General features: G+C 32.9%; 1 protein-coding gene across 1 annotated transcript; it reads right to left on the bottom strand.

The window, feature by feature from the left end:
- LOC114329975 (lipid scramblase CLPTM1L) lies at positions 1-27,412 on the bottom strand. Its single transcript, XM_050646640.1, has 7 exons — positions 27,074-27,412; positions 24,800-25,042; positions 17,507-17,870; positions 8,723-8,911; positions 6,155-6,351; positions 2,193-2,444; positions 1-152 (listed from the first exon to the last, which is right to left on the bottom strand). Exons 1-7 carry the CDS (start codon positions 27,316-27,318, stop codon positions 56-58), a joined length of 1,587 nt encoding a protein of 528 aa, XP_050502597.1. The 5' UTR covers positions 27,319-27,412; the 3' UTR covers positions 1-55.
- Positions 27,413-27,454: the final 42 nt, after the last annotated feature.

Raw genomic sequence — 27,454 nt, 5'->3', positions numbered from 1 at the left:
TAATTAAAACAATTTTATTATTAAAATAAAACATAATTGAAACAATAACAATATATTAATTCTCTTTCTTTTCTTTTTTGTCATTACCTTTTTTCTGCTCGCCAACAACGTGCGACATATCATCAGTTCGGCTTTTATCCACTGGATATAACCTAGAAAAAAAGTAAATGGAATTTTAATAAAGATAAATTGAAAGATTGACAAATTTTGTACACACTTGAATGAATCAAGGAAGTGAAAAAATAGTATGTCAAAGTTTGTAAAAATATTTATTTCCTTAGCTAAGCCCTTTCGACAAAATTGTCATCATCAATGGTCAATAGATGATAAAAAAAGTACCACTAGTTTAAGGTCATGTGTGTGAGTAATCATGTATGCGTATGAACTATTGTTGTCCTCCGTATAACCCCCAAACAGAAAAAACAGGAAAAGACTGGTCAGCCTGCTATTTCTCTTCGGCCAGGCCAATATGGTTGGGTGATACACCCACGCCATGAAAAAAGGTGTATGGCCGGTTTTTTCCTGTTTGGGGGTTGTTTCTGTTGTGAACATTATATTGTAATGCAGCTAGAAATTGTTAAGATGCTCACGCACATGACCTTAAGTAGTGGTACCTTCTATTGACCATTAGCTGAGATGATGACAATTTTGTCAAAAGGGCTTAGCTAAGGAAATAAATACTTTTTACACACTTTGACATATTATTTTTTACTCCCTTGATTAATAAAAAATACAGAGCTACTACGGTGCTACTACGCATACTATTCGCCGTGTGCAAGTACTTGGAGGGGATACGAGAAACGATCGTGCGCGAATAGCGGATAAATCTTGCAAGTTTCTTAAATAATTCATTGTCAATTGAAATTGTCAAATTGACGTATATTTCATATCTACTGTCAATGAAGAAGAAAAATCATATGTTGCTCCACAATATTGATATGATATGCAATTATTATATAAAAGTAAATTTAATTAATTGTATTTTGCTTGTAGTAGTGCATTTTAATAATTAATTTTATTTACTACATACAATTGTTTACCTTTTAATAACATAACCTTAATATTACTTTTTCTTCTCATAATTTTTTTGGGCTATGGCCTTGACAATTGTCCAGTAACAAGGACCAATATGATTGGCCAATATAATTACAAGTGCGAAAAATGTTGCCGAGCTATGAAACCAGGTGTCGCTTTTCCGAACTTGCACGGTCCTAATAGTGGAACCGTAATTTTTTAGTAATACTCTGAATACTATTCTGACTGATCATGAAACAATTTTAAATTGAATATAAATAATGAGATTACAGTAATTTTTTCGTAATAATTTGAAGTTATTACCACAAAATAAAATATTCCAATTTTTTGCTCATGAGTATAAAAATATATTTATGTACACTTGAGTCCACGAGTCTTTACCCGTGCGTCATTAATACCTGGCGAGATAAAACACATACTTTTTTATCTAGCATCATTCTCTTCCACGCATGAAACTAATGACAAACCAGCTACCGCCTGTTATTAAGTAAAAACACATGTTATTTTTATGAACGATTTAGACTCGGTACATTGAAAAGAGATAGGTACAAAAAAGAAGATTGGGGATGTTTTCACGTATTTTAAGTACAATTTCTGACGTTTTCGTTTGTTTACTTTTGTGGCTGTCAGTTTGTTGACTTTTTGCTGTTATTTTGTCGAATTTTTGCATTTTGAATTTTTTTATAGTATACAAACAGTTGTTTTCACAACTAATTTTATATTGGAGTTTGAAATTTTATGGTAAGTTTATGTTATTTTACGATTAATTTTGACAACGTACAAAGCTAACCTCGTTGACACAGTTAAGGAATGCTTGTGTTTAATGTTCCGCCAAAGTGAATAAAATAACAAAAAGAAAATATGTTGAATTTTTTTATAAATTATTTATTTATTTATTAATCAATGATAATAAAAGAATTTATTAAGCTACTTCAAATGTTGCTGTAATTATGCACCAAAATTTTAAAGCAAAACTTTTTGACATTCTATTTATTTGATAACGTCAAATTTATACTATAACCCGTGATCGGAGTAATACCCACTTTCTGTCACTTGCTGTTGCATTTAGTAAATTTCCGACTTATTTCGTATGCTTTAAATGATGACGCACGGGTAAAGACTCGCGGACTCAACTGTATCGTATAAACACTACTTACCATCTTTGGTATAAATAAATCAAAAAGACGACATCGTCTCTGAAACAAGCTACCCTGTGCGCCATAGGCATTGTAATGATAAAGGCGAAGATATCGTCTATAAAAGTGTTAAATGCTCTATAGGTGAAAGCCCTCCAAGGAAGGGCTGCTACAGACTTAAGACGATAGTTGATGAACAGTTGGGGCAGCATGAATATAAATCCAAATGCGTAAACTCCGTTCACTAGGCTATTTATTGTCCAAGAATACCAACTAAAAAATAAACAAAGTTAAGCATGTATTCAGAAACAATAGGGCAATTAGTTGGCTGAATTAATAGATGTAGTTCACATCGCATAATTCTTTCCACCCCCGCTATTATATAAAAACTTAAAAATTCTTAAACAACAAAAAGAACTTTTAGTTATGTAAGATACTTAACTAAAACCATAATAGAAGTCGCTACTAGCTCCTAACTTACGATTTGTGAGATTGCCTTTTATATACATTATTATGATGATGGCATTGTTCCAATTCCAAAATATAGTACCTGTCATTATTATACAGGGTGTAACAAAAATACAGGTCATAAATTAAATCACATATTCTGGAACCAAAAATAGTTCGTCGTTCGATTTTTTCCAATATATCGAAAACTATTAGAATTATTATGACAGGAACATCTTAAAAATAACTTCAAAAATAAAAGTGAAATTTGTGCACCCCATTAATACTTTTATGGGGGTTTGGTTCCCTTAACCACACCCCTCTCCCCACCCAATATTTGTGTATGTTTCATTTAAATTATTTAAATTATTATTGTGGTACCGTTAGTTAAACACATGTTTTTAAAACTATTTTGCCTCTTAGTACTTTTCCGATAAGCCAGGTTTTATCGAGTTATTTTGAACATTATTTGTAAAATCTAACACATATTTTTAAATGGTTTTAAGTAAGATTATAGAATATTATTATCATAATATTGTAGCGTGATTAGTGTAATTACTTCTAATTACAATAAAACTAGCGGTTCGTAATTTATATACGACTTTATTTATATAAGTTACAGACGAATTTATCTTATACACTTTAGCTTAAGACTAAACTCTAATAACAGCGCGCTCCGCTTAAATAGCCAATAGGTCCCGTTCTCGAAATGTCTACATATCCCTCGGCCTAATGAATATTCTGGAGATCTTCACTCACAGCGCCGTCGCTTCTGTGACGTCACGGCTACTGTTATTCCGACGGTTGGAATTCTCCCAAGCCGGGGACTGTTTATTGCGCCGATTCGAAACTCTTTCGTTACAATATTATTACCAGGTCTCTATAATCTTACCATGTAAAAATGTGTTGGATTTTACAAATTTTCAAAATATCTCGATATAAACTGGCTTATCGAAAAACTAACAAGAGACAAAAAAGTTTTAAAAACATTTTGTTTAACTAATGGTACCACAGAAATGATTTAATTGGAACGTACACCAATATTCCGGGAGGGGGGTTTCAAATTTCACTTTTATTTTTTTTTAAAGATGTTGCTGCCATACGACTGCCACATGTTCATTTTCAATAAAAAATCTGTACTAATTTTCGATATATTAGAAAAATCGATTTTCATTTTGTAACTTCACATTTCACATCGATTTTCATTTTGTAACATAACAGAATATGTGATTTAATTTATAACCTGCCTTTTTGTTACACCCTGTATATTACAAAAAAACAATAAAGTGCCAGGGACGGACGGAATTTTGGCAGAATTCTTAAAACATGGAGGATCTTGACTCTGGGGAAGAAGTCATTATCTACTAATATTAATATGAACCGTTATGAACAAAGGAGCAAATACCGGAGGAATAGAATAGAATAAGTTAGCCTTATATAGCCAATACATAAGTAAGGAGACAAGGAGTGCCAGAATTATAGGCATAGGCCAATTACATTGTTAAGGGAATCGGTACAAAGTTTCGGCTCCAGTGCTATTTAAAAAGGATTTATTTTTTTCGAATGCTGAGAAAACTAATAAGTATTTTTGAAAAATTTAAACGCAGAATGAAAGATGACGTTCTTACCGAGGCGAGGGCCGAAAGTCCCTGAAAACTTCTATAATGTTTATTTTAAGTTACGGGGGTGAAAAACTAAGAGAAAATGTAGTGTGATTTTTAATTTCAAATATCTCATTCAAAGGAAACTTTTTATTTATTCTAAGGGACTTTCGGCCCTCGATAATAATTTAGTCTTTCATTCTGCGTTTAAATTTTTTAAAAATATTTATTAGTTTTTTCAGGATTCGAAAAAAAATGGACACCATGTCCGGGGTGATATTTTCCAAATCGAACATTCGCTATCTTCGTCATACAACGCACTGAGTCGAATATAATATGGTGACAAGACAGTGACAATTTTAAATATTTGACACGGCATCGGGAATATTTTGAGTTGTTGATTAAATAATATTGATAGTGTATTTGATAAATAATTGATTTAAGACGTGAACTTAATAAAAAGTTCAAATTGAAAAGTCTCAAATGCAGAATTCACCACTCAATAAAATTAAAATGGTAAATAGTTATTTAAATCTGAGACTCTTCGTGTTGAAAGTTCTTTCTGGCACATCCTTAATCTGCGACTTTTACAATTTATAAGACCGCAGACGACGAATATAGAAAACAAAAAGGACTCCTTGAAATCACATCCCTTTTCATTCGTCTAGGAAAAGGACAGAAGAGGAACTTTCTAGTACTCAAATCTGAGTAAAGATAGAAAAGTAAATATATGGTTTTGCTTGTTTTCGATTCAGAGGGTTGCACAATCGCTGGACAGCTGTTTCCACCATTTCAGGCTTCCTCAACAGCACTAGTATGCACTCCTCTGAATCGAAAAATAGCTCAACCATCAATTTAAGGGGAAGACGCGATACAGCGACATCTCTTAACAAATTGAAGAGTCTCAAATGCAGAATTCACCACTTAATAAAATTATTTAAATCTGAGACTCTTCGTGTTGAAAGTTCTTTCTGGTACATCCTTAATTAATAGATTGTTAGAATACTCCGAGAATATTATTGATAATTATGAAAATCGATTCAGACCAAATATTGCCACTACAGACAATATATTCATATTAAGAACGATTCAAGAAATAGCTTATGAATACGATATATCTATATGTTTAAAAACATAAGATGTAGATCTTTGAAACACACTCAGTGATCAAAAGATCCAAGGTTAATGGTTTAACGACCACTCGTATGAAATCAAACAGATGAAATAGAGAATGTGGAAAAATCCCCTTACGAACAATTCACACATCCACCATTTCGGGCTGGGAAAAATTTTTCGAATAGAATCAAAGATCCAAACACCAGTTCTTAGAAATGTGTTTCGCCTTCTTCACTACTGATGAGCCCAGAGAGGTTGAAGAGGACGAAACACATTTCTAAGAACTGGTGTTTGGATCTTTGATTCTATTCGAAAAATTTTTCCCAGCCCGAAATGGTGGATGTGTGAATTGTTCGTAAGGGGATTTTTCCACATTCTCTATTTCATCTGTTTGATATATCTATATGTACATATATACAGTAGTGTAGGATTTAAACAAGCTTTTGATAGTGTGAAAAGAAACAAAATGCAGGAAGAAATTCGTAATCTAGGTATACCAAACAAATATGTCAGCCTGAATCCGTTAATCTGTTCACGAAAAAATCAACTATGAAAATAAACTATGCGGTTGTGTGGTTCAAAACTTATGCGGTTAAGATTATATGTTGTGGTTTAATTTGTAATGTTGTAATCTGTAATCTGTTGGTTTTATCTGTGGTTGTGTTGGGTTTCAAAAAATTACTTGTTCTAATAAAAATAGAAGGTAGAAGGGAAACATTTTGTTAGAGTCAGTTGCTAATGTAAATGAAATGATTTTTTTTATTTCTCAAAAGATTCGAACTAATGACAAGAGCTCTTTATAGAAAGCGATTTACTCACCTTTTGTGCGGCTGGTATATCAGTGAGTACACAGCAGCTGATATACACAGAGGATATAGAAGATAGCTCAAGTACCTCATACATTCTTCATCATATTCTCTAGTTTTCTTTTCTTCATCAGTCTCAGTTTGTGCTTTATTCAGCTTTAATCCCCTCCATGAAATAGTCGTCTTAAATACTTTACTAACTTTCCAAAACTGCAAAAAGAGAAAATGAAAGACAGTTAATACATATTTCATTCTGTTTCAGAGGTGACCATCATCCTCTTACGTACGTTTCAGCCTTTTGGGATCTTCAGAGAGGCCTATGGTTTGCTCTGAATCCAAAAGAAATAGACCAAGAGGCAGCGCTGAAAAATCTCTTTGAATTTACTAAAGCTAGATTTTTCACAGTTGATTACTGTGAGTGTGTAGAGAAACATACTGCGGTCGGTCAAGCGAAACGTAGAACAGGGGTTACTGAGACTACTGAGAGGATATCAAATTTGCTTTTCTACGAAGGTAATTAAATCCATTTACTAAGGCTGAAAATCAGTACACACATTCTAAATTAAATATAAATAGAAGTTATTATAGTCGGTCAGCTGTATGACAGGACAGAGCCAATCGGTCGGCCCCAATAGTCGATTGAGGAAATGAAGCATTTTGGCTCGCAATTTTTTCGTCCAGCATGGATTTACTTGAAATTTTCACAGAAGGTAGGGAATAGTCCAAAGATAATTTTCTATATCATGCCGCTATCATACGCTAAAACCTTGGGGGTGGTTGCCACCCCATCTCGGGGGTGGGAATTTTTTATTACATTTTAACCATGTAATTCGATGGAAAAAGTGATTCTAAGAAAAAAATGTTTTTTACATTTTCTTCGTAGAACTAATATTTTTCGAGTTATTCGCGCTTGAAAATAACAGTTTTTCGACGAAAAAATCGACTTTTTTAGAGGGTTTTTTGAGAATACCTCGAAAAATATGCATTTAATAAAAAAACTGTAGATATCAAAATTGTATCTTTGAATAACACAAACCAAATTCTTTTCCAATAATATCTTTAAGACCAATACAAACCGAGATACGGCATGTTAAAGGTTAGCTTTTTTCGTCAAATGCATAATTTGAAATATTCAAAGCCAAATAATGGGAAAAATTTGCATTTTTCGAGGAAAACTTAAATAATCTTTTTTCAAGTATACAATTAGACCTTTCAAAAAAAAAAAATAATAAGTTTCTAGCATGAAAATTAAGCGACTTATCAAAAAAATGTCGGTACCTGCTTTTCTCTACGAAAAAATCAGTGAAAACAACCCCCTAACTACCTTCCTAATTCAAAATTGGTCTTCACCTTTCTGTAGTTCCTTTTATAATTATATTATCAATACACTCAAGGAGTTTTACCTATTTAAAATGCCTAATTTTGGAAAAATTGGAGTTTAAGAAAAATTGATTTTTTGCAATTTGGTATTTTTTACCTTTTACTTCAAAATATCTCCGAAAATACTGAAGATACGAAAAAAATTATAAACTACTAAATTATAGCTTTTTTAATGATTAAAATTACCCTGTGCATAGATTTTCATAACAGTGAATAGTTAGCCAGATATAGCTGTTTAAAACCTCTATTTATTAGCAAACACCCCCTTATTCGAGCCCTTTAAACCCGCCCCAATTAAAAACTAAGGGATCTTACGGAATTTAATTTACACAGTCTTATAGCTCTTTAAAAATCCTACAAAATCATTTTTGAAGAAACTTTTTATCGCCAAAAATATATCGAATATTTTTCGAGGTATTCTCAAAAAACCGTCTAAAAAAGTCAATTTTTTCGTCGAAAAACTGTTATTTTCAAGCGTGAATAACTCGAAAAATATTAGTTTTACGAAGAAAATGTAAAAAACATTTTTTTCTTAGAATCACTTTTTCCATCGAATTACATGGTTAAAATGTAATAAAAAATTCCCACACCCGAGATGGGCTGGCAACCACCCCCCAAGGTTTTAGCGTATGATAGCGGCATGATATATAGAAAATATAAAAATAGAAAATATAATATAGAAAATGATCCTTCGACTATTTCCTACCTTCTGTGAAAATTTCAAGTAAATCCATGCTGGGCGAAAAAATTGCGAGCCAAAATGCTTCATTTCCTCAATCGACTATTGGGGCCGACCGACCGGCTCTGTCCCGTCATACAGCTGACCGACTATAATAACTTTTATTTATCTTTAATTTAGAATGCGTGTACTGATTTTCAGCCTTAGTAAATGGATTTAATTACCTTCGTAGGAAAGCAACTTTGATACCCTCTCAGTAACCCCTGTTCTACGTTTCGCTTGACCGACCGCAGTATGTTTCTCTACACAATCACAGTAATCAACTGTGAAAAATCTAGCTTTAGTAAATTCAAAGAGATTTTTCAGCGCTGCCTCTCCGTCTAAAAACCAACTGTCTCCCTAAGCAAAATTATACAAATTAATTCGGTTTATTTACTACAAAAAGAGATTATAGAAAGTTTTCCCATTTTTAAACTGTGGTTAATTCTTTTGCAAGTTCTGGAGTTGTGATTAAAGCCTTACCTCAATTAATGTTCCGATACCGCTTGGAATAAGAACCAATAAGGAGGTTCCCTCATCTAACAGAAAGAGAAAAACAATAGTTTGTGAAAACGCTCTCCACAGTACAGCTCTGGTAGATAAACCTGCCATGGATGTCTGAGATTTCCAAAAGCTGACGTCATTCTTGAATGTCAAGAAGTCTAGAAGAAGCTAAAAGTTGAATTTGTAGATTTAATACCTACACGGTTGCGAAAAAATCTGGCAACAGGGTAATTTCTCAGAAACCGCTAGAACGATTTTTATAGAAATTTTAGTGGGTAAGAATCAGTGATATGGGAGAGAGGGGATACGACATAAGGGATGATTTTGTATTTACTAAATGGGACCACTTGATTTGACACTTTTGTGCTACATCCAATATGGCGAAGGGAGGTATTTATACGTTATATATGGAATGTTATTAATTAGTTATTAAAATTATTAATTGTTTATATATTTATATAATATAATATAATTTCATAATTATATATTTTATATAGAGCAGAATATACTACCAAAGAGTTGTTCCGCCATATTGGATGGAGCGTTTTTGCGAGTGAAACCGAGCCCATCTACTTCACCGTATGCCGCATCCCCTCCCTCCCACATCACTGGTAAGAGTCTTCTAATGCGGTCGATATTATAGTGGTAATTACATTGTTGTCAACTCTTCCGTTTTTCTGGAAATCTAATGAACTTTCTTATTTCAAATAGAACACCCTGTATATTTTTTGCGTTTTGTATTCCTTAAGATATACTGATTATTTTCCATGTAATATTCCCTATACCTAAATGTCATAATTTCGGAGTTATTGCTACATTTATTAAAAAAAAATTAAACAAATTATAAAAATTAATTTTTCTACGGCCGTGCTAAAAGAGCCTTTTTCACGCACGCATTTCGTTTCCGAAAGTTGCACTTTCCCGCACGGCGTGCGGGAAAGTAAAATACCTTGTAATATGGCATTATAATATATTATAATACATGCAATAAACTAATATGTATTTACATATTATTTACTAATTTATTTCAAATTTATCTTATTGTGTTCATGTTTTAATGAAATTAGCGCGATAATTCGATGAAATAAAATTATTTTGACATAATATTTAAAAGTCAGATCAGTAGACAATTACAATGGTTTTGAATCGTCGTCATGGAAACCAATATCGTCGTCGTGGTAACCCATTATACTGAAAGTTTGGTTTTGACAACCTTGACAAAGAATTAATTAATTTGTGTATTTTCACTTCTAAATAAAAATTGATATAACTCTATTTTTTGTGGCTTTTTTCCAAACGTACGGCCCTAGAAAAAATATTGTTCCTAACTCATGCGGAAAGTGTCTTCCCCGCACTCGACTGCTTGCCCGAACTCCGCTGTCGCGTCGTTCGGGTCAACGGCAGTCTCTTGCGTGAAAAGTATCACTTTCCGCACTAGTTAGGAAAATAACTATTTTTCGGCCCGGGTAGAGATTACTTTAGGTTCTTTGGATCATTGGGAACAAAAAAGGTCTTTTGTAATTCTCCTCTAAAGTTAATCGTTTCTGAGTTATAAACAATTTAAAACTGAAAAATATCTAAAAATGACGATGTTCTAGGTTCAAAAACACAAGTAAAAAATATTATTTTTGAAACTAGGAAGTGCCTAAATTCAAGTTCAAAGATTATTTTATCAGCTACTGATAAGCAATTTGGTCTTATTTTATTTAAAAACATTGTTTTTTAGTTGTTAATTCAGCCCGATCGCCCGTCCTCTCATATGCGCTTCATTAATAATTAAAAAAACAATGTTTTAGAATAAAACGTGCCAAAAATTTTTATAGGTAACTGATAGACGGTTTGAGCTTGAATTTGGGTACTTCGTAATTTCAAAAATTATTTTTTTACTTTTTTTTAACCTTGAAAATCGATATTTTTCGTTTTTTTCAGTTTTAAATTATTTATACCTCAAAAACTATTAATTTTAGAAAAAAATTACAAAAGGCCTTTTTTGTTCCAAATGATCCCAAAAACCTAAAATAATGTACACGGGCCGAAAAAATTAATTTTTATAATTTATTTATTTTTTTAATAAATAAATGTAGCAATAACTCCGAAATTATGGCATTTAGGTATAGGGAATATACCATGAAAAATAATCCGTATCTCTTAAGAACTTCAAGACGCAAAAAATATACAGGGTGTTCCATTTGAAATAAGAAAGTTCATCAGATCTATTAAAATCGTTCTAGCCTAGCGGTTTCCAAGAAATTACCGTGTTGCCAGACTTTTTCGCTACCCTGTATACTTAAAATAGTACAATGTGAAAGGACACCGCACATATCTTATGGAAAATATCACTCAAATGCAATAAAATTTACATTAATAGATTCGTCTCGAAATTACAATCATTTCATATCCTTGCGCCAACTCTGAATTTTGATTCATAACGGCGTAAATTGTATTTAAAGTTTATGGAAATCACATTTTAAAGTCCATAAAACTATCAATCATAAATACTACTAGTCTAGTCGCTATTGAAAACAGCTTAATCCAGCGTGAGCTAAGACGGTTAGAGGAACTACATACTTTGGTACAACTGACCAATACCTATTTTATTATCTATAAGGTAATAAGCATCTGCCTTAATATCTGCAGAAAGATTGATGAACTGTCGATTCACAAAATCTCTTTTCTCTCGCTCTAACTGACGTACATACCAATTTAATTTTAGATTTATTTATGTCAATTTACGCCGTTATTAATCATAATTCAGAGTTGGCGCAATGATATCAAATGATTTTCATTTCGAGACGAATCTATTCAAGTAAATATTGTTTTGCATTTGAGTGGCATTATATTTTCCATAAGATGTGTGCGAAGTCCTTTATTAATGACTTGAGTACGGCTGTATACCGGGCGGTGAATCGTAAAACGGGCCATAGGAAACTCAATGTAAAATTCTAAACTGCTGAATTCCTGCTTCCCTAATTATTTTACATCAAAAGTCATGAGAGAATATTTGTAGAGAATTGAAATATGTATTAAAATCAAAAGTTAAAATTGTTCTACGATTTAAATGCATTCCAAAATTTTGAAAAATATAAAACATTTGCCACAGTAGGAATGTGTGTAAAAGTTAGGCCACACGTTACTATTTAACTGACAGTGCTCACACCATTGACTGAATAAAAAATCTTTATTATTAATACTTTCTCCGCAACTGAGGGTATCTTATCAACTGTATTGTTTTTAAACAATAAATGATAAAATTAAAAGATTGACAGTTCAAAAATGTGAAAATAATAACTTCATTGTGACACACTATTGCACTGTGTGTGGCCTAATTTTGGGCTGAAAACTGAAAAATGTATTACATTTTTACAAAATTTTGGAATATCTTTAATTCGTAGAACAATTTTAACAGTTGTTTTCAATACAGATTTCAATCCTCTACAAATAGTTTTTAATGTCTTTTGATGTAAAATAATTAGGAAAGCAGGAATTCAACAGTTTAGAATTTTACGTTGAGTTTCCTATGGCACGTTTTCCAATTCACCACCCGGTATGTTTCGCAAAACAATAATGTTGACAAAAACTAAAAAAAGTGTGAAGATACAAAAAGTAAATATAGCTAAAATACAAAAGCAATTCGAGACACATCGTATAAAATACAAACGGAAAATAAATTAAAGAAATTACAAAATCGAGGATAATAAAATAGATCAGGGAAGTAACGATTTTCAAAAGACACTCTTTGATACAGATACTCAATCTAACAACTGCTTTTGATAAATTTGATGACAATAAAATAAATACAATGTAATAAACAAAATATGCGAAAGACTAAACGATAATTTTAAACGCTTTTCTTTAGTTCAATCGTTTGGGTCAAATCTTTAGACGTTAATTTGACTGCCTTTTCTTCAATGCAAATGAATGAAAATTTGCAGACATATCCATTCGCGGGAACAATACACGAATAGTCAATAGAAAAAATTATGTTTATTAATTGTTTAAATAAAAAAAACGATCTTAATGGAAAATGCTTAAATTCTCTTGTTGTTTACAATGTAGAAACTTGAAACTTTTACAGATTGTAGCGAATTATATGAACTATACATAATTTCACTTTTTACGTTATAGACAAGGCGAAAACTGCGGGTTCGTTGGGAAAATATTCCCATGAGATTTTTTTGCACAATTACATTCGTGAGACATCCCAGAATAAGGTTCAAGAAGTTGCCCACGTGAAAAGTGGGCCAAATTTTTTTTAACAATTTTTTTTAATCAAATTGCAAGAATCGATATTTTTGGCCTGGACAATTTTTTTGTAGGATTTTTGGACCATTCTGGATAAAAAAGGTCTCTTATAATTTTTCCCTAAAGTTGATCGTTTTCGAGTTATAAGCAATTTAAAATTGAAAAAAACGAAAAATGGCGATTTTCAAGGCTTAATAACTCGGTTAAAAGTTATTATTATGAAAGTCAGAAAGCGACTAAATCAAAGTTTAATGCCCCCCACAAGATCCAGAAGAAATTTTTGTCATTATTTTATTACTAAGCTGTAATTTTTAAGTAATAATATTGAGCGCCATGCACGTGGTAGCCGGCCGTAAATGCTGAGTGCGAGAGAGATGCCACTCCGGCAGTCCAATTAGGGATTCCAATGAACTGTCAGTGGTGGCCGGTGGATGGCTAAACTGACATGGCCATAGACATAGTTAAGGGGGTGGTCATGGCGTATCTAATGTTTACATTGAATATTAACAAATTTGTAAAGAATATTCTGTTTGGTTTTGTTTTTTTTGTTAATTGTGTAGCGAAATTTGTGAAATTGTGATAGCAAATTAAATATGAAGTGGTTTAAACATTGGATACGCCTATGGATGACAGTTTCGCCATCCAGCAGCCATATTATATCACGTGATTTGGAATGCCTAATTGTGCATCTTGCACTCACATTTACGGCCGCCTACCACGTGCATGGCGCTCAATATTATTACTTAAAAATAACAGCTTAGTAATAAAATAATGACAAAAATTTCTTCGGGATCTTGTAGGGGGGAGGGCATTAAACTTTAATTTAGCCACTTTCTGACTTTCATAATAATAACTTTTAACAGAGTTATTAAGGCTTGAAAATCGCCATTTTTCGTTTTTTTCAATTTTAAATTGCTTATAACTCGAAAACGATCAACTTTAGAGAAAAATTATAAGAGACCGTTTTTATCCAGAATGGTCCAAAATACCTACAAAAAAATTGTCCGTGCCAAAAATATTGATTTTTGCAATTTGATTAAAAAAATTTTTTTTTTAAATTTGGCCCACTTTTCACGTGGGCGACTTCTTGAACCTTTTCTGGGATGTCTCACGAATGTAATTATGTAAAAAAAATCTCATGGGAATATTTTTCCCAACGAACCCGCCGTTTTCGCCTTGTCTATTAATTGTTTACGTTATGCGTCATAAATAAACAATAAAGTTTTAAAATTTTTGCCGATTCCGACTACTTTTCATGTTTGTACATGTTATTCGTGTCAAATTTCAATACGATACGAAACAAAACTTCAACCAAAACTCGAATTAAAAAAATTCGTATTTTTAACGTAGTCTTAGAAAAACCACCGGTAGAGACGTTTCATGCTACAATTATCATTAGAATTCGTTTTGGGCGTATTAATTCAAAGTTTGTTACGAACCCTTAACGGATGGAGTGGAAATTAACAGGGTCTACGCCGTGCAATAGTAAAGCATTAGAAGAGATGGAAAGAATGCGAAAACTGTAATAGGTGTAAATAATGATTTTGATTTAAGAAATGTATGAAGAAATTACAGAAAATGTACAATGTATGTATCAAATGTTGAAATAAATGAAAAAAATGTGTCTATCATATACATACTTTTTTAAACATGACGATATATTTTAATGTTTAACCCTTTGAATGCTGCGGACGTCATTTGACGTCTTTGATTTGCCGTGCCTACAGTGCTATGGACGTCATTTAGTTATTTTGATTTGCCGTGAAGTGCTGTGGCCGACAATTGCAGTTTCCTGCGCACGTGTTCATTTGTGGGTAATTCAAGGCGGGGCTAGCGCTTGCTGAGTAGTGGGCGGTCTCTTTACGTCTGCGTTTAGATGTTGTTATTCACTCATTGCCGATGCTTGTCCCAACACGAAAACATTGCGATTTCTATCAGTTTTACTTTAGTATTGCATCATTTTTACATCAGTATCGTCCTATTAGTTTTTATAAATAATGGACGAGCAGCAACCGGGGCCTTCAAAAGCGTTACCAAGACCTAAGAAGGGGCAGTTTTATACTGAAAAAGAGTTACTTGAAATTCTTACTCGAAGCGACAGTGAAGACGAATACATAGAAAATACGCAAAATGCTTTAGATTCCGATGAAGAAATGGACGTTGCTCAAGAGCCCGAAGACCAAACATCGAATAATACCTACGATTTTCTCTGGAAAAAAAAAGACCTTCTACCAAAAACATTTGCATTTGACTCGTCAGAGGTTGGTTGCACAATTGATGGGCTGACTGCTGAAAATAAACCTTTGGATTTTTGTAAAGTATTTTTTACGGACAATATAGTAAATCATATAGTTACGGAAACAAACAAATTTTATATTTACGTTTGTGAACATGTGGAAGTATCCGCTAAGTCACGTTTGAAGAAATGGAAAGATACAGATTTCAATGAGATGTGGTTATTTTTTGGGATTACATATCTGATGCCTCGTGTAAAAAAATTGCGCCTCAGTGAATACTGGTCAACAAACACACTATTATCTACTCCAGCATTTTCTGAGCTTATGTCGCGTGACAGGTTTTTTCTGATTTTGCGAATGTTGCATTTCTCGGACAACAATCTGCCAAAAAACGGCGACAGTTTGGTCAAGATTAGAGCAGTAATAGACCACGTACGTGATGCTTTCCGAAACGCTGTCAAGCCGCATAAAGAATTGTGCATAGATGAAAGCCTTTTGCTTTTCAAAGGCCGACTCTTTTTCAAACAGTACATACCCTCGAAGAGACATCGATTTGGTGTAAAGTTTTTTGTTTTATGCGACGCAGTGACTGGGTACATTCTCGATTTTGTTGTCTATACTGGAGCAACAACTGACTTACAAACGAATAATTGTAATTTGGGTAAATCTGGCGATGTGGTGCTAACGCTTTTGGCACGCTATTTGGATAAAGGTCATACTTTGTATTGTGACAATTGGTATACAAGCCCCAGTCTGTTTGTATGGCTGTATAATAGAGCTACAAATGCGTGTGGAACTGTGCGGAAAAATAGAAAATATATGCCGCAAATGGCAGAAAAGCTTCAGAGAGGAGAATGGAGTTTCCGAAGTGATGACAAATTGTTGTCGCTAAAATATTGTGATAAACGAGAAGTATACATGCTTACGAGCTTACATAACAACACCGGTATGGAAACTGGTAAAAAAGATCGCCTCACTGGGAGGACAATTGTAAAACCCCAGTGTATTGTTGCATACAATAAGTTTATGGGTGCAGTAGACAAGACGGACATGCTACTGAGTTCAGTAGAGTGCGTCCGAAAAACTGCGAAATGGTACAAAAAAGTTTTCCTTCACCTTATGGATATGGTTCTGCTCAATGCAAACGTTTTGAATAATATAGTAGCAAAAACTAAAACTTCGTTGGCAGAATTTCAACTGACACTCATCCAACAGATAGTGGAAGAAAATCACAAGGGGAAAATGCGCACGTCAGCAGGTCGAAGATCAGTCGACGACAATCCATTGCGGCTTACTTGTAGGCATTTTCCGTCGCATGTACCTCCCACAACAAGTAGGAAAGTTGGACTAAGAAAATGTGTTGTGTGTGCCAAAAACAAAAAAAGAAAAGAAACAAGTTTTATGTGCCGTGAGTGCAATGTGCCTTTATGTGTTGTGAATTGTTTTGAAAGATTTCACACCATCAAACATTTTTAGAAAGTAAGTTCTACATAACAAATGACTATTTGGTTTTATTTTTTGTTTTGGATAATTTTGTTTTTCTTTTGTTATGGATAATTTTGTTGTTTTTTTGTTATGGATAATTTTTTTGTTTTTATTTGTTTTGTTAACATTTGTTTACATTGAATTTGAATGCAAAAATATGTGCAATAATTTTTTAAATTGTTTTATCTATCTTTCTATCCTAAGTTTTTCTAAACAATAGCGTTTTTGTATTTTTTTGTAAAATTTATTTTGTTTCAAAAAAAAATAAAAAAAATTATAAATAATTACCCAATTATTTTGTTTATATAAAACAACGTTATAAAGAATCATTTAGTCGCATTATTTAGCGCGAAAGCGGCCGACCGTTTTGACGTCAGAAATAGCCGCACTGGGGCATGAGTATCGCCGGAGAGAGAGCCGCATCGAAAGGGTTAAAAGTGTAAGGCTAAAAAGTAAAAAATAAAAAAATATGAAAAAAATTTTTTTAAAAAACGCTTTTCTTTAGTTACGAGTTACGATTGACTAAAATTAAAAATATTATAAAAAATCAACTAAAAAGCAAAAAATAAAAAAATTCAAACTCGAAAAAAACTGTTGACAGATTAAATATACAAAAATCTCACACAAAAATTGCACACAGGTGGCCAAAACCTTAGCGGCGGCCGTGGTTTTTGCCATAAATTATTGCCCAAAACCATTAAAAAATGCTAACGAGAAGTGACGATATAAATTTACGAATATACAAGGGAGTAGAATTTTAGCAATAAAAAACATGATTTCCAAAAATTGTTAGACTTACATGAACACTTCCAATGAAGAGCGTAGCACATAACAAATGTAAATTAGTATCAGCAAACACTCCTTTAACTTCGTCTAAATCCTTCTCAGTAAAACCTAAGTTTAAAAATTGTTTTAAAGTTATTTCGATTTGTAATATAAATCTCATTTTTCCAAAAGAAGTCGGTGTGTATATATAAGTGAAATTCAATGAAGTTGTCTCAGGTGTTATTTCCACAAGATCTCGTGTTCTCATGTTGAGAACATCAGTGTGGAAGATTGGTAGAAACTTCCGCTGTCTATTTACTCTAAAATCTCTTATTATTTCCATAGGAATGGCTGAATGGGGGACAGTCACTTCATCAGTGCACATTATCACAGCGTATCTGAAAAAATAATAAAAACAATGTGTCACAATGATCCAATAAATTGAAAATTTTCCCTCCCACCAATTTTATCGTGTCTCCCTCTAATTTTCCTGAGTCCCACCAATTTTTTCTTACTCACGTTTTCCTAATTCCCTCTAATTTTTCTGACCCTGTCTAAATTTTCCCAACTCCAACGGAAGTAAACCCAGTCACGGGAGTAAACTAACTCTCACGCATTCACGAAAGTAAATCCCTTTATTTATAGGAGCATGTGCGTTGTACTTTGGATGTAGCATGTGTGGAATGCAGATCACATGCAAGAAAGACACAAACATGGAAACTAAAAAAAGAGTGGCACTAGGGAATGCCGACACAAGTGAATACTTGTTATATCGCGTTATACAGGGTGTCAATTTGAAAAGTTACCACCCCCTATAATTTGGTTCCTATAGAAAATCTAAAAATATACAAAAACACGTCAAATTTATTTGTGAGGGGGACGTTTTGTAGACCAGTTTTCAACTAAATTACATTAACCCTCTAACGGGGGCGGACCCAAGCCCCAAAATCTTTAATGGAAAGGGGGTTGAGTGATACCTCATTTTAAAGATCGTTCGATTACCTTTTCAAAAATACCACATACATTATATTTATTTTCAGTACTTTTGGAAGACTCAAGTGAAGCCATACAAATATTAAATATCGAATTACTTTTAATGGGAAATAAGCCAAAATTTTACCAAAAAAATGATTTTATTAACGTTTCGAAGCCCAAATCGGGTTATAAAATGCCACAAGAAAATAGCTTCAGAACAACATTAAATATCGAGTTCAGAACTCCAAAACTTTTTTGGAGTATTGAACTCCAAATTGAATTTTTTTGGGTATTGGAGTATTTAGAGTATTTTTTGGAGTGTTTTTGGAAAAATCAAGTAAAACCATAAAGATATTAAGTATCGAGTTCAGAACTCCAAATTTTTTTTAGAGTATTGAGTCCAAGATTTTTCCAAAACTACTGAAAAGAAATATAAGGTATGTGGTATTTTTAAAAAGGTAATTGAATTAATTATTTTGGGGATAGTGTCCGCCTCCGCTAGTGGGTTGATGTAATTTAGTTGAAAACTGGTCTACAAAATGTCCCCCTCACAAATAAATTTGACGTGTTTTGCATATTTTTAGATTTTCTATAGGCACCAAATTACAGGGGGTGGCAAGTTTTCAAATTGACACACTGTATATAGGTTAATGACATTTTATGTCTGCTTATTACTAACTTGTTAATATTTTTTTATGGTAACACTAAACATTTAAGTTTAAAAAATACGCATGGGACTCTGTTTACTACTACACATAGTGTGTGGTCTGATTCAATTCGATTTGACTTGATTCGATTCGACCCGATTCGATTTTATTTAATTTTATTTATTTTTATTTAATAAAATATGAAAATGATGAAACCTTAGACATTCAAGTAGACTTATTTAATACAGTGTACAAAACAGGACACATACCCAAACAGTGGTTACTCTCTCCACCTTTTGTGCTATCCCTAAAAATACAAACGCTAAAGATTGCAGTGAATACAGAACAATATCATTAATAAGTCATATTCTCAAATTGTTTTTGAAAATAATACATGGTCCGATGGTCGTATAAATAAAAAACTGGAAGAAGGAATAGATGATAGTCAGTTTGGTTCGGAAACGGACTAGGAACCAGAGAGGCGTTATTTGCTTTTAATTTGTTAGCTCAAAGATGCATGGATATGAATGCAGATGTGCATGTTTGTTACGTTGATTTTGAAAAAGCATTTGACTAAGTAAGGCATGATAATTAGTCCAAATTCTAAAGACAAAAAACATAGACAAAAGAGGCTTACGAATAATAACAAATCTTTACTGGAATCAAAGAACACAAATTGTAATAGATAACGAACCCAGTCCAGAAATTAAAATCATGAGAGGAGTTAGGCAGGGATGTATTATGTCTCCCTTACTATTCAATGTATATAGTGAAGCCATTTTTGAAGAAGCACTACTATCTCAAAGTGAAGGAGTAATATTTAATGGAAGATCTATTAATCACTAGTCAACAAAAAAGAAAAAAAAAGTTGTGACTGATGTTAAAATAGCTGTATCGGGAAGTTTAAAGCATCCTAATTACGAATTCAAACACCAAAATTTTCCATCACGTATATCGATAGTTATTCGAAAAGGAACCAAGCGACAAATTCGAGAATATTAAGAAATTACCACCAACCGATTTCTACTGGAGTATATTGAATATTCTAAAAATATCTAAGTCCCAGAACGACTATAACGACATCTATTAACAAGAACACCAAGCGCCAACACCAACGATTTATATTTTAAACTAAACTTCTAACGTAATTTTCTCCGAACTACTAAATAGGCGCTTGGTTCCTTTTCGAATAACTCTATCCATTTTGAGTTATAGAAATATTAATATTTATTATAAAAATACTTATATACTATGTATATATATATATATATATACAATTTTAGAACTAGAATAAAAAACTATAGTAAGTCTTTGGTACACAAATTTTTTGCAAACGCTGATTTCCTTTTATATTCTGTATCAGTTTCTCTCATGAGGAACCAACAGTAATCTCCCATCATTGCTGAATCCCATCTTCCCTGGTAGCGTTGCTCCATTGTGAGAATATCCTGGTGGAACATTTCTCCTTGCTCGTCGCTGACCGCACCCAAATTTTCCGGGAAAAAATTTAAATGGGAGTGCAAAAAGTGTATTTTCAGAGACATACGACAGCCCATTTTGCAGTAGTTTTTAAGTAGTTCTTCTACAACATTTTGGTAATCTTCTACTTTTTTGTTTCCCAAAAACTCGGAAACAATTCATTTGAAAGATCTCCACGCAGCTAACTCAATATCACTTAATTTTTCATCAAACTCTTGATCTCTTAGTAGTTTTCTGATTTGTGATCCAACAAATACCCCTTCTTTCAGCTTCGCGTCACTTAATTTAGGAAAAATTTGTTTAAGGTGTTTAAACGCATGTCCTTCTTTATCTAATGATTTAACGAAATTTTTAATCAATCCCAGTTTAATATGTAACGGAGGTAACAGAACGTTTTGGGGATCAACGAGAGGTATATTCTTAATGTTAGCTTGACCTGGAATATATTGATCTCTTGGAGACCATTCTGTAACTTGGTAATGGCTCTGTGTTGCTCTACTGTCCCAAAGACAGAGAAAACAGCAAAATTTTGTAAATCCTCCCTGAAGACCTAGTAATAATCCGATGACTTTTAGGTCATCACATATTTGCCACTTGTATGTAGCATAGCTTATTGCATTTAGGATAAGCGACATACTCTCGTGTGTTTCTTTCATATCAACTGCATGTGCAAGAGGAATAGATGGTCTTCTGTTGCCATTATGGAGCAGAACTGCTTTTAGACTTGATTTAGAAGAATCTATAAACAAACGCCATTCTTCTGGGTTATGTGCAAATCCTAATTTTTCCATAACCTTATTTGGATTAACACAAACACACATTTTATCCTGCATAGTGAAAAACGAGGATAGTTCCTGGTTACGGTTCCTAAATGTTGTAACTTTGGTTCCACTGGTTAGTAAATTCCATTGTTTCAATCTAGAACCTAAGAGTTCAGCATGTTCTTTGGACAAGTGAAGATCTCGAACTAAATCATTTAATTCAGCTTGTTGGATGAAATGAGGTTCTTTTTCGTCGCTTTCGGGTAAATATTAATCGCCCCTTTCTGATGCATCATCGGGTTCACTTCTATCGTCATAGATTTCTAAATCTTCCTCCCAATTTGCCGGGGTCCTTGAACTGGTAAATTTTCGCTATGCACAACCGGTTTTATTGCTGACGGAATATCTGGATATTCAATTTTATGTTTGCTCTTCCTTGAAAATCCAGACACTTTTGTCATGCAGAAGTAACAGTCGTTGAAATGACTTGTTGGTTCCCGCCAAATCATCGGAACTGCAAACGGCATAGAAAAGCGTTTGCCATTTAACCAATTACTTAGATTTGCAACACAGGTTTGGCAACATATGTGAGGAGCCCAGTCCCGATCTTGATCGCCAATAACACATCCAAAATACTTATGGTAAGCTACTTTTGTCTTCTTATTAATTATCCTTTTCTGCGATTTAGGAGTAAACTGACCACATATGTAACAAAAACTATCCGCGGGATTAACACAACCACGTTTCTGGACTTTGGACATTTTTCACTTTTGATACTTTCACTTTTCGATATAACACCATTATGCGCACTAAACCAATACTGAGGGGGTGATTTACCAACGAGCTGCTTTTACAGCCGTTCCATACTTTTGGCATTTTCTGGAAAACCCAAAGGTCAACAAACCACGGCGAAATTCTAGTACATGGGGACCCATATAAAAATAGATGCGGCTCAGAAGAATAAAGACATTTGGAAATACGTTTAAATGGGTAGGTTTGCCAATTAAGGATTGCCTTTGGTTTATTTTTTATTTAATGTGTTATTCGTAGACATTACACATCCTAGTGTTGCCAAATTATGCACAGTTTTTAGAAAAAACGTGAATTTGATAATGACTGTTTTAAAAAAAATTTATCAAAATACTGATCTTTTTTAATCATAACTCAAAAATTTTACGTGTTAGGAAGTTTTTATATACCATCATATTCGTGTTCAGAGAGCAAAAATTAATCAAAAACAGCATGTGGCATTCCAGTCGCATTTTGAGTGTAAACTAGTGTAACATAAGAAATGCAGATGACACCGTGATTATGGCAAGCTCTGCTGAACAACTCCAATTACTGCTAAACGAAACAAACAATGTCTGTGAAAAATATGGACTAAAAATGAATATAAAAAAGACCAAATACATGATAATAACAAAGAAAACAAATATACAAACAAACATACATTTGGAAAATGTACCGATAGAAAGGGTTGATAAATACAAATACCTAGGAACCCGGATTTCAGATAATAATGATCAAACAACAGAAATAAGGGCTAGGATAGAAATAGCAAGAAATGCATTTGTAAAAATGAAAATAATTCTCTGCAGCAAAGACCTTAGAATATATCTGAGAGTAAGAGCTTTGAGATGCTACGTGTTTTCAATACTACAATATGGACTTGAAAGCTGGACATTGAAGCAAGAACACATAAATAAGCTACATGTGGTGTTACAGGAGGATGCTTAGAATAGCATGGACACAGAAAAAAACAAACACGGAAGTATTGCGAGAAATGGACAAAGAATATGAAATTATAAACACAATAAAAATAAGAAAGTTACAATATCTGGGACACGTAATGAGAGAACAGCGATATGAATTGCTAAGACTGATCATACAGGGAAAGATAAGAGGAGGAAGGAGTATAGGAAGAAGGAGAGTGCCAAAAGGGATTGGTTTAAATGCAGTTCTATAGAACTCTTCAGAGCAGCGGTAGATAGAGTAAAGATAGTGATGATGATATCCAACTTCCGATTGGGAGACGGTACTTAAAGAAGAAAAATAAAATATGATTGATTGACTCAGTAGGTTGAAATGATATTTTAGTCTTTTGTACGACTTTCATCACAAATAAATGTCAGTTGATAGGCCAGATTTCTTTCCTAGGTGGCGCTAGAAGTTATTGCTCCGAATAAACAGCGTTTCCGTTTGATGTGTCATCCTAGGCTTTTATAAGATTAGATTGTTGTCTACTATTTTTCTAAATCGGATGTATCACTTACTATGTCACAAATTTTAGCAATATGATATCCACTGTATTTAGAAATTTCAGTTGCTATCAAACTCATAGTAATAGGGCTTTTCATTCACAGTCATTTGTTTCGAGCTTCTGTCATATGTCATATAATCCGTGTATATTAATATTATACACAGATTATACAACATATGACAGAAGCTCGAAACAAATGACAATCGATGAAAAACCCTATAGTAATATGTATTTATTAATCCTTTCATACATTTTTACAAATGTATAGGACAAGTCAGAGAGATGGCTAACATTGTTCAGTTACAAATGTTATAAATGTTATATAATATACCTAAGATAAGATAACATATTTACACATACACAAAAACAATTACACATGAAAAAATAATAAAATAGTGGTTTATAGAGTATCTTCAAGGAATTCATTGACTGAATAGTAGCATTTGGCTAATAATAGATTTTTGATTTTATTTTTGTAACTGTTAAAACAAACAATCCCCGGCACTTCATGGGGATTGTAAAATTTATTTTTAATAAAATTAAAATCCAGACAATCAAAGGCACGTGACAAATTAAAAAAGAGACCTGCCACATGCCACATATTGAACTGTTTGTCATTCATTGATTAAGTCCAAAACATCATACTAGAATATACAGTAATCGCCATGCTAGTAGACACACGGTACCTCATTTCTAGGATTGGGCTAATCTGACCCGTTCTCACCTATGACTTTCATGTCTATTATGTCATGTGATTGTCATGAAACTATTCAAAATAATTATTTTTCCATACAAAAAATACATTAATTAATACTATTGTTACTCTGCTTTGAAAAAAATTTTATTCAAACACCAACAATATTACAATACTTTACAACTTTTACAACTTTAATACAATGACAACACTATAAACTTCAAATACAACTGTTCAATAAGAAGTCAACTTTCTATGTTTACATGTCTGTTTCTATGTTTCTATACATTATACATTTTCTGACGTTCTAGATGTCACTGGACATAAAAGTAAACAGTTTAACAAGTGAGGGGTCCATGACTATATTACCTCAATGTACCCATGTGTCAAGTAGAGTGGTGGTCACTGTATGAAACTTAATGATACTGAACTTTACAATAAATCCTGATGCCAAAATTTAAATTTTTTATCCACACATCACACAACTAAAAAAAAAATGAAAATTTCGTACCTGGAACGGAGGTGGGTAACAGGTTTCCAAGTTAAAGTTTTTCCATTTTCTTTAAGTAGATTAAATGAGGCACTTATTGGAATGGAGTATTTGGTAAGCCTACTTTTAATGTAAGTGGAATCTGGTGCATCTATTAATTCCTTTAGATCATCTGTGTGTATTCTTTGGGATGGAACAAGTACAGAGTGTATGATGAGGGAGCCATTATTGCGAGCTGGTTTTGATATTTCAAGAGTTAACTGTCTGAAAATAATTACAATACAGAGCATTCAATGTTAATGAGAGTGAGAGTGTTTTAAAAAACAGTTAAATGTTCCGTGCGGATAGCATACATAATATGTGATCCACATGACGTCTTCACCAATGTGCAGACGGCGCGAATGTATGCCATTGATTATACACATTTTAAATATGTATTTTTTTGTCAGTCATGATTATAAATCTTAGGATCAGACAGCTGCATGCAATGTGTTAAGCAATCTTAAATTACTAAGATTGCTTAGTAAATCACACTACATATTTGAAATTAAAGTTAGCCCATAGTGTAAAATTTTTATACAGTGATGAGTGCGCTAAGAACCGTCAAAATAACACAAAAGATGGAAAACATAATATGTTGCCACCAACCATTCAACCATGTAGTTAGCTCCCGATTGTGAGAATTCAATGTCATCACGATCAACAACTTCTTTAATCGCATTACTAATTTCATAAAAATAACAAACACCCACTCGTAGACAAAACTGTAGATAAGAAATACCTAATATGTACAAAATAAATTCTAGTGATGTGCTAATTTCGTGCGCAAAGTCCAAATATCTACATTGGATGAGCAATAATATGTGGGCGGTAATTCTATTTCATCGAAAATCGAGCGATTGTGTGGCGCTCAAATGACTAATTGACAAGATTTGAAAATTGCGTAATTCTGGGTTCACGTAAGTTGGGGTAGCATAAATCGAGGTATTACTGTACTTGTTTTTTTTACAATATGTTGTGAAATAAAAAGAGATGAAACTAGTAGGTGTAAAATTATCGATAGGAACCTATAAATTTACATTACATTACATAATTTTCCACCTTTAGACTTATCGGAAAAGTATGACAACTGTCACTGTGAGAGGAGAGACACAGACGTCTAAAGGTGGGAAACTATTGATAATTTTACACCTTTACCAATTTCATTTCTTTTTATTTCACAACATATATTATATTTTCCACATTTTGCGTTATTTTGCAGGTTATTAGCATGCTCAGCACTGTATACATTTTAGTTCAAAAAATTATATCCATTATATTTTACCATTTATAGTATCTTTTAAATTGTCTTAAATATCGTCATCGTGGATGTGAAGAAAGCTAACCCACATTTTCCCAAAAATGAGTTAACTGCAGCATCGCAATCAGAAAGAAAAGTTCCATGTTTTGGAAATGTTCCATTTTGAATGAAATACCATTTTCACTTAGCTCTCTTCACTACAACATGGAACCTTTCTTTCTGATTGCGATGCTGCCATTAACTAACTCATTTTTGAGAAAATTTGGGTTAGCTCTCTTCACATCCACAACGACGATATTATGGCTTATATATTATAATAATGGTCATAATATAATGAGAGGTCCTAAATATTGCTTACTCCGGTTGATCATTCAGAGCAAAATTGAAGGAAAACGCTGGGTTGGAAGAAAACAACTGTCCTGGCTGCGTAACATTAGACAATGGACAGGTCGAACGGTTGAGGAATTGTTTCATATAGCTGCCGACCGAGAAACATTTCATCAACTTATTAATGCGATAGCCAACTCTTGAAAACAAGCATGTCACACAAAGAAGAAGATTATAATAATATGTAAATTAGAGAAATCTACTATTGGTATAAGTAATATAATAGGTATAAGCTTTATCATCTTTGTACAGAATAGGAGAAAGAAATAGCAGACTATGCTGCTCTATGAGTATAAAGTGAGACAATTATTACTTTATCAGGGAAAGCCAAAAATCGAATAGCACCCTGCTGAGCAGAATATGAATGAATCTCTTTGATAGCTGGTACTACTTTATAAATAATATAGGACCTATTAAAACTGAACAAAGTTCTTAAAAAGTTATTGTACAAGCTCAAGATATGCATACTGTCATTAAACACTAGCTAGAATTACCTCAAATTATTTACATTAATTTCAATTAAAGAAAAATAAATACAGTTATTAGGTCAAATAACATTTGAATCATTTCTTAAATAAAACCGATTTTTATAACAGAAAGATACTTACTTTTCTAGCGGTGAGAAATAATCAAACTCTTTTAAGTGTAAAATTTTATCAAAATTTCCAGATTTTGAATTATCAGATAGAAAAACAACTAAATCCAGCTTTGGATTAGAATTCAAGTATGATTTATAACACACGTCCCCCTTTTCACAAACCGGTAATTGGAATATTCCAAAAAGACTATACATAGACTTTAAAATAAATATAAAAAATAATACTGTTAATACCGAACCTAAAGAGGGTCTCATGTTTAATTGTTTTAATTTTAATGTTAATGGTGGTTTTAAACACGAACACGTCAATCAATAGTACGTCAAGATGATATTTTTAAAGCATTTGAACTACCCAATGACGTTTGACGTATTTATATAGTATACGTCATTG

Source organism: Diabrotica virgifera, chromosome 3 (genome assembly GCF_917563875.1).
Source record: "Diabrotica virgifera virgifera chromosome 3, PGI_DIABVI_V3a".
NCBI lineage: Eukaryota > Metazoa > Arthropoda > Insecta > Coleoptera > Chrysomelidae > Diabrotica > Diabrotica virgifera.
This window is presented reverse-complemented; position numbering and strand designations above follow the sequence as displayed.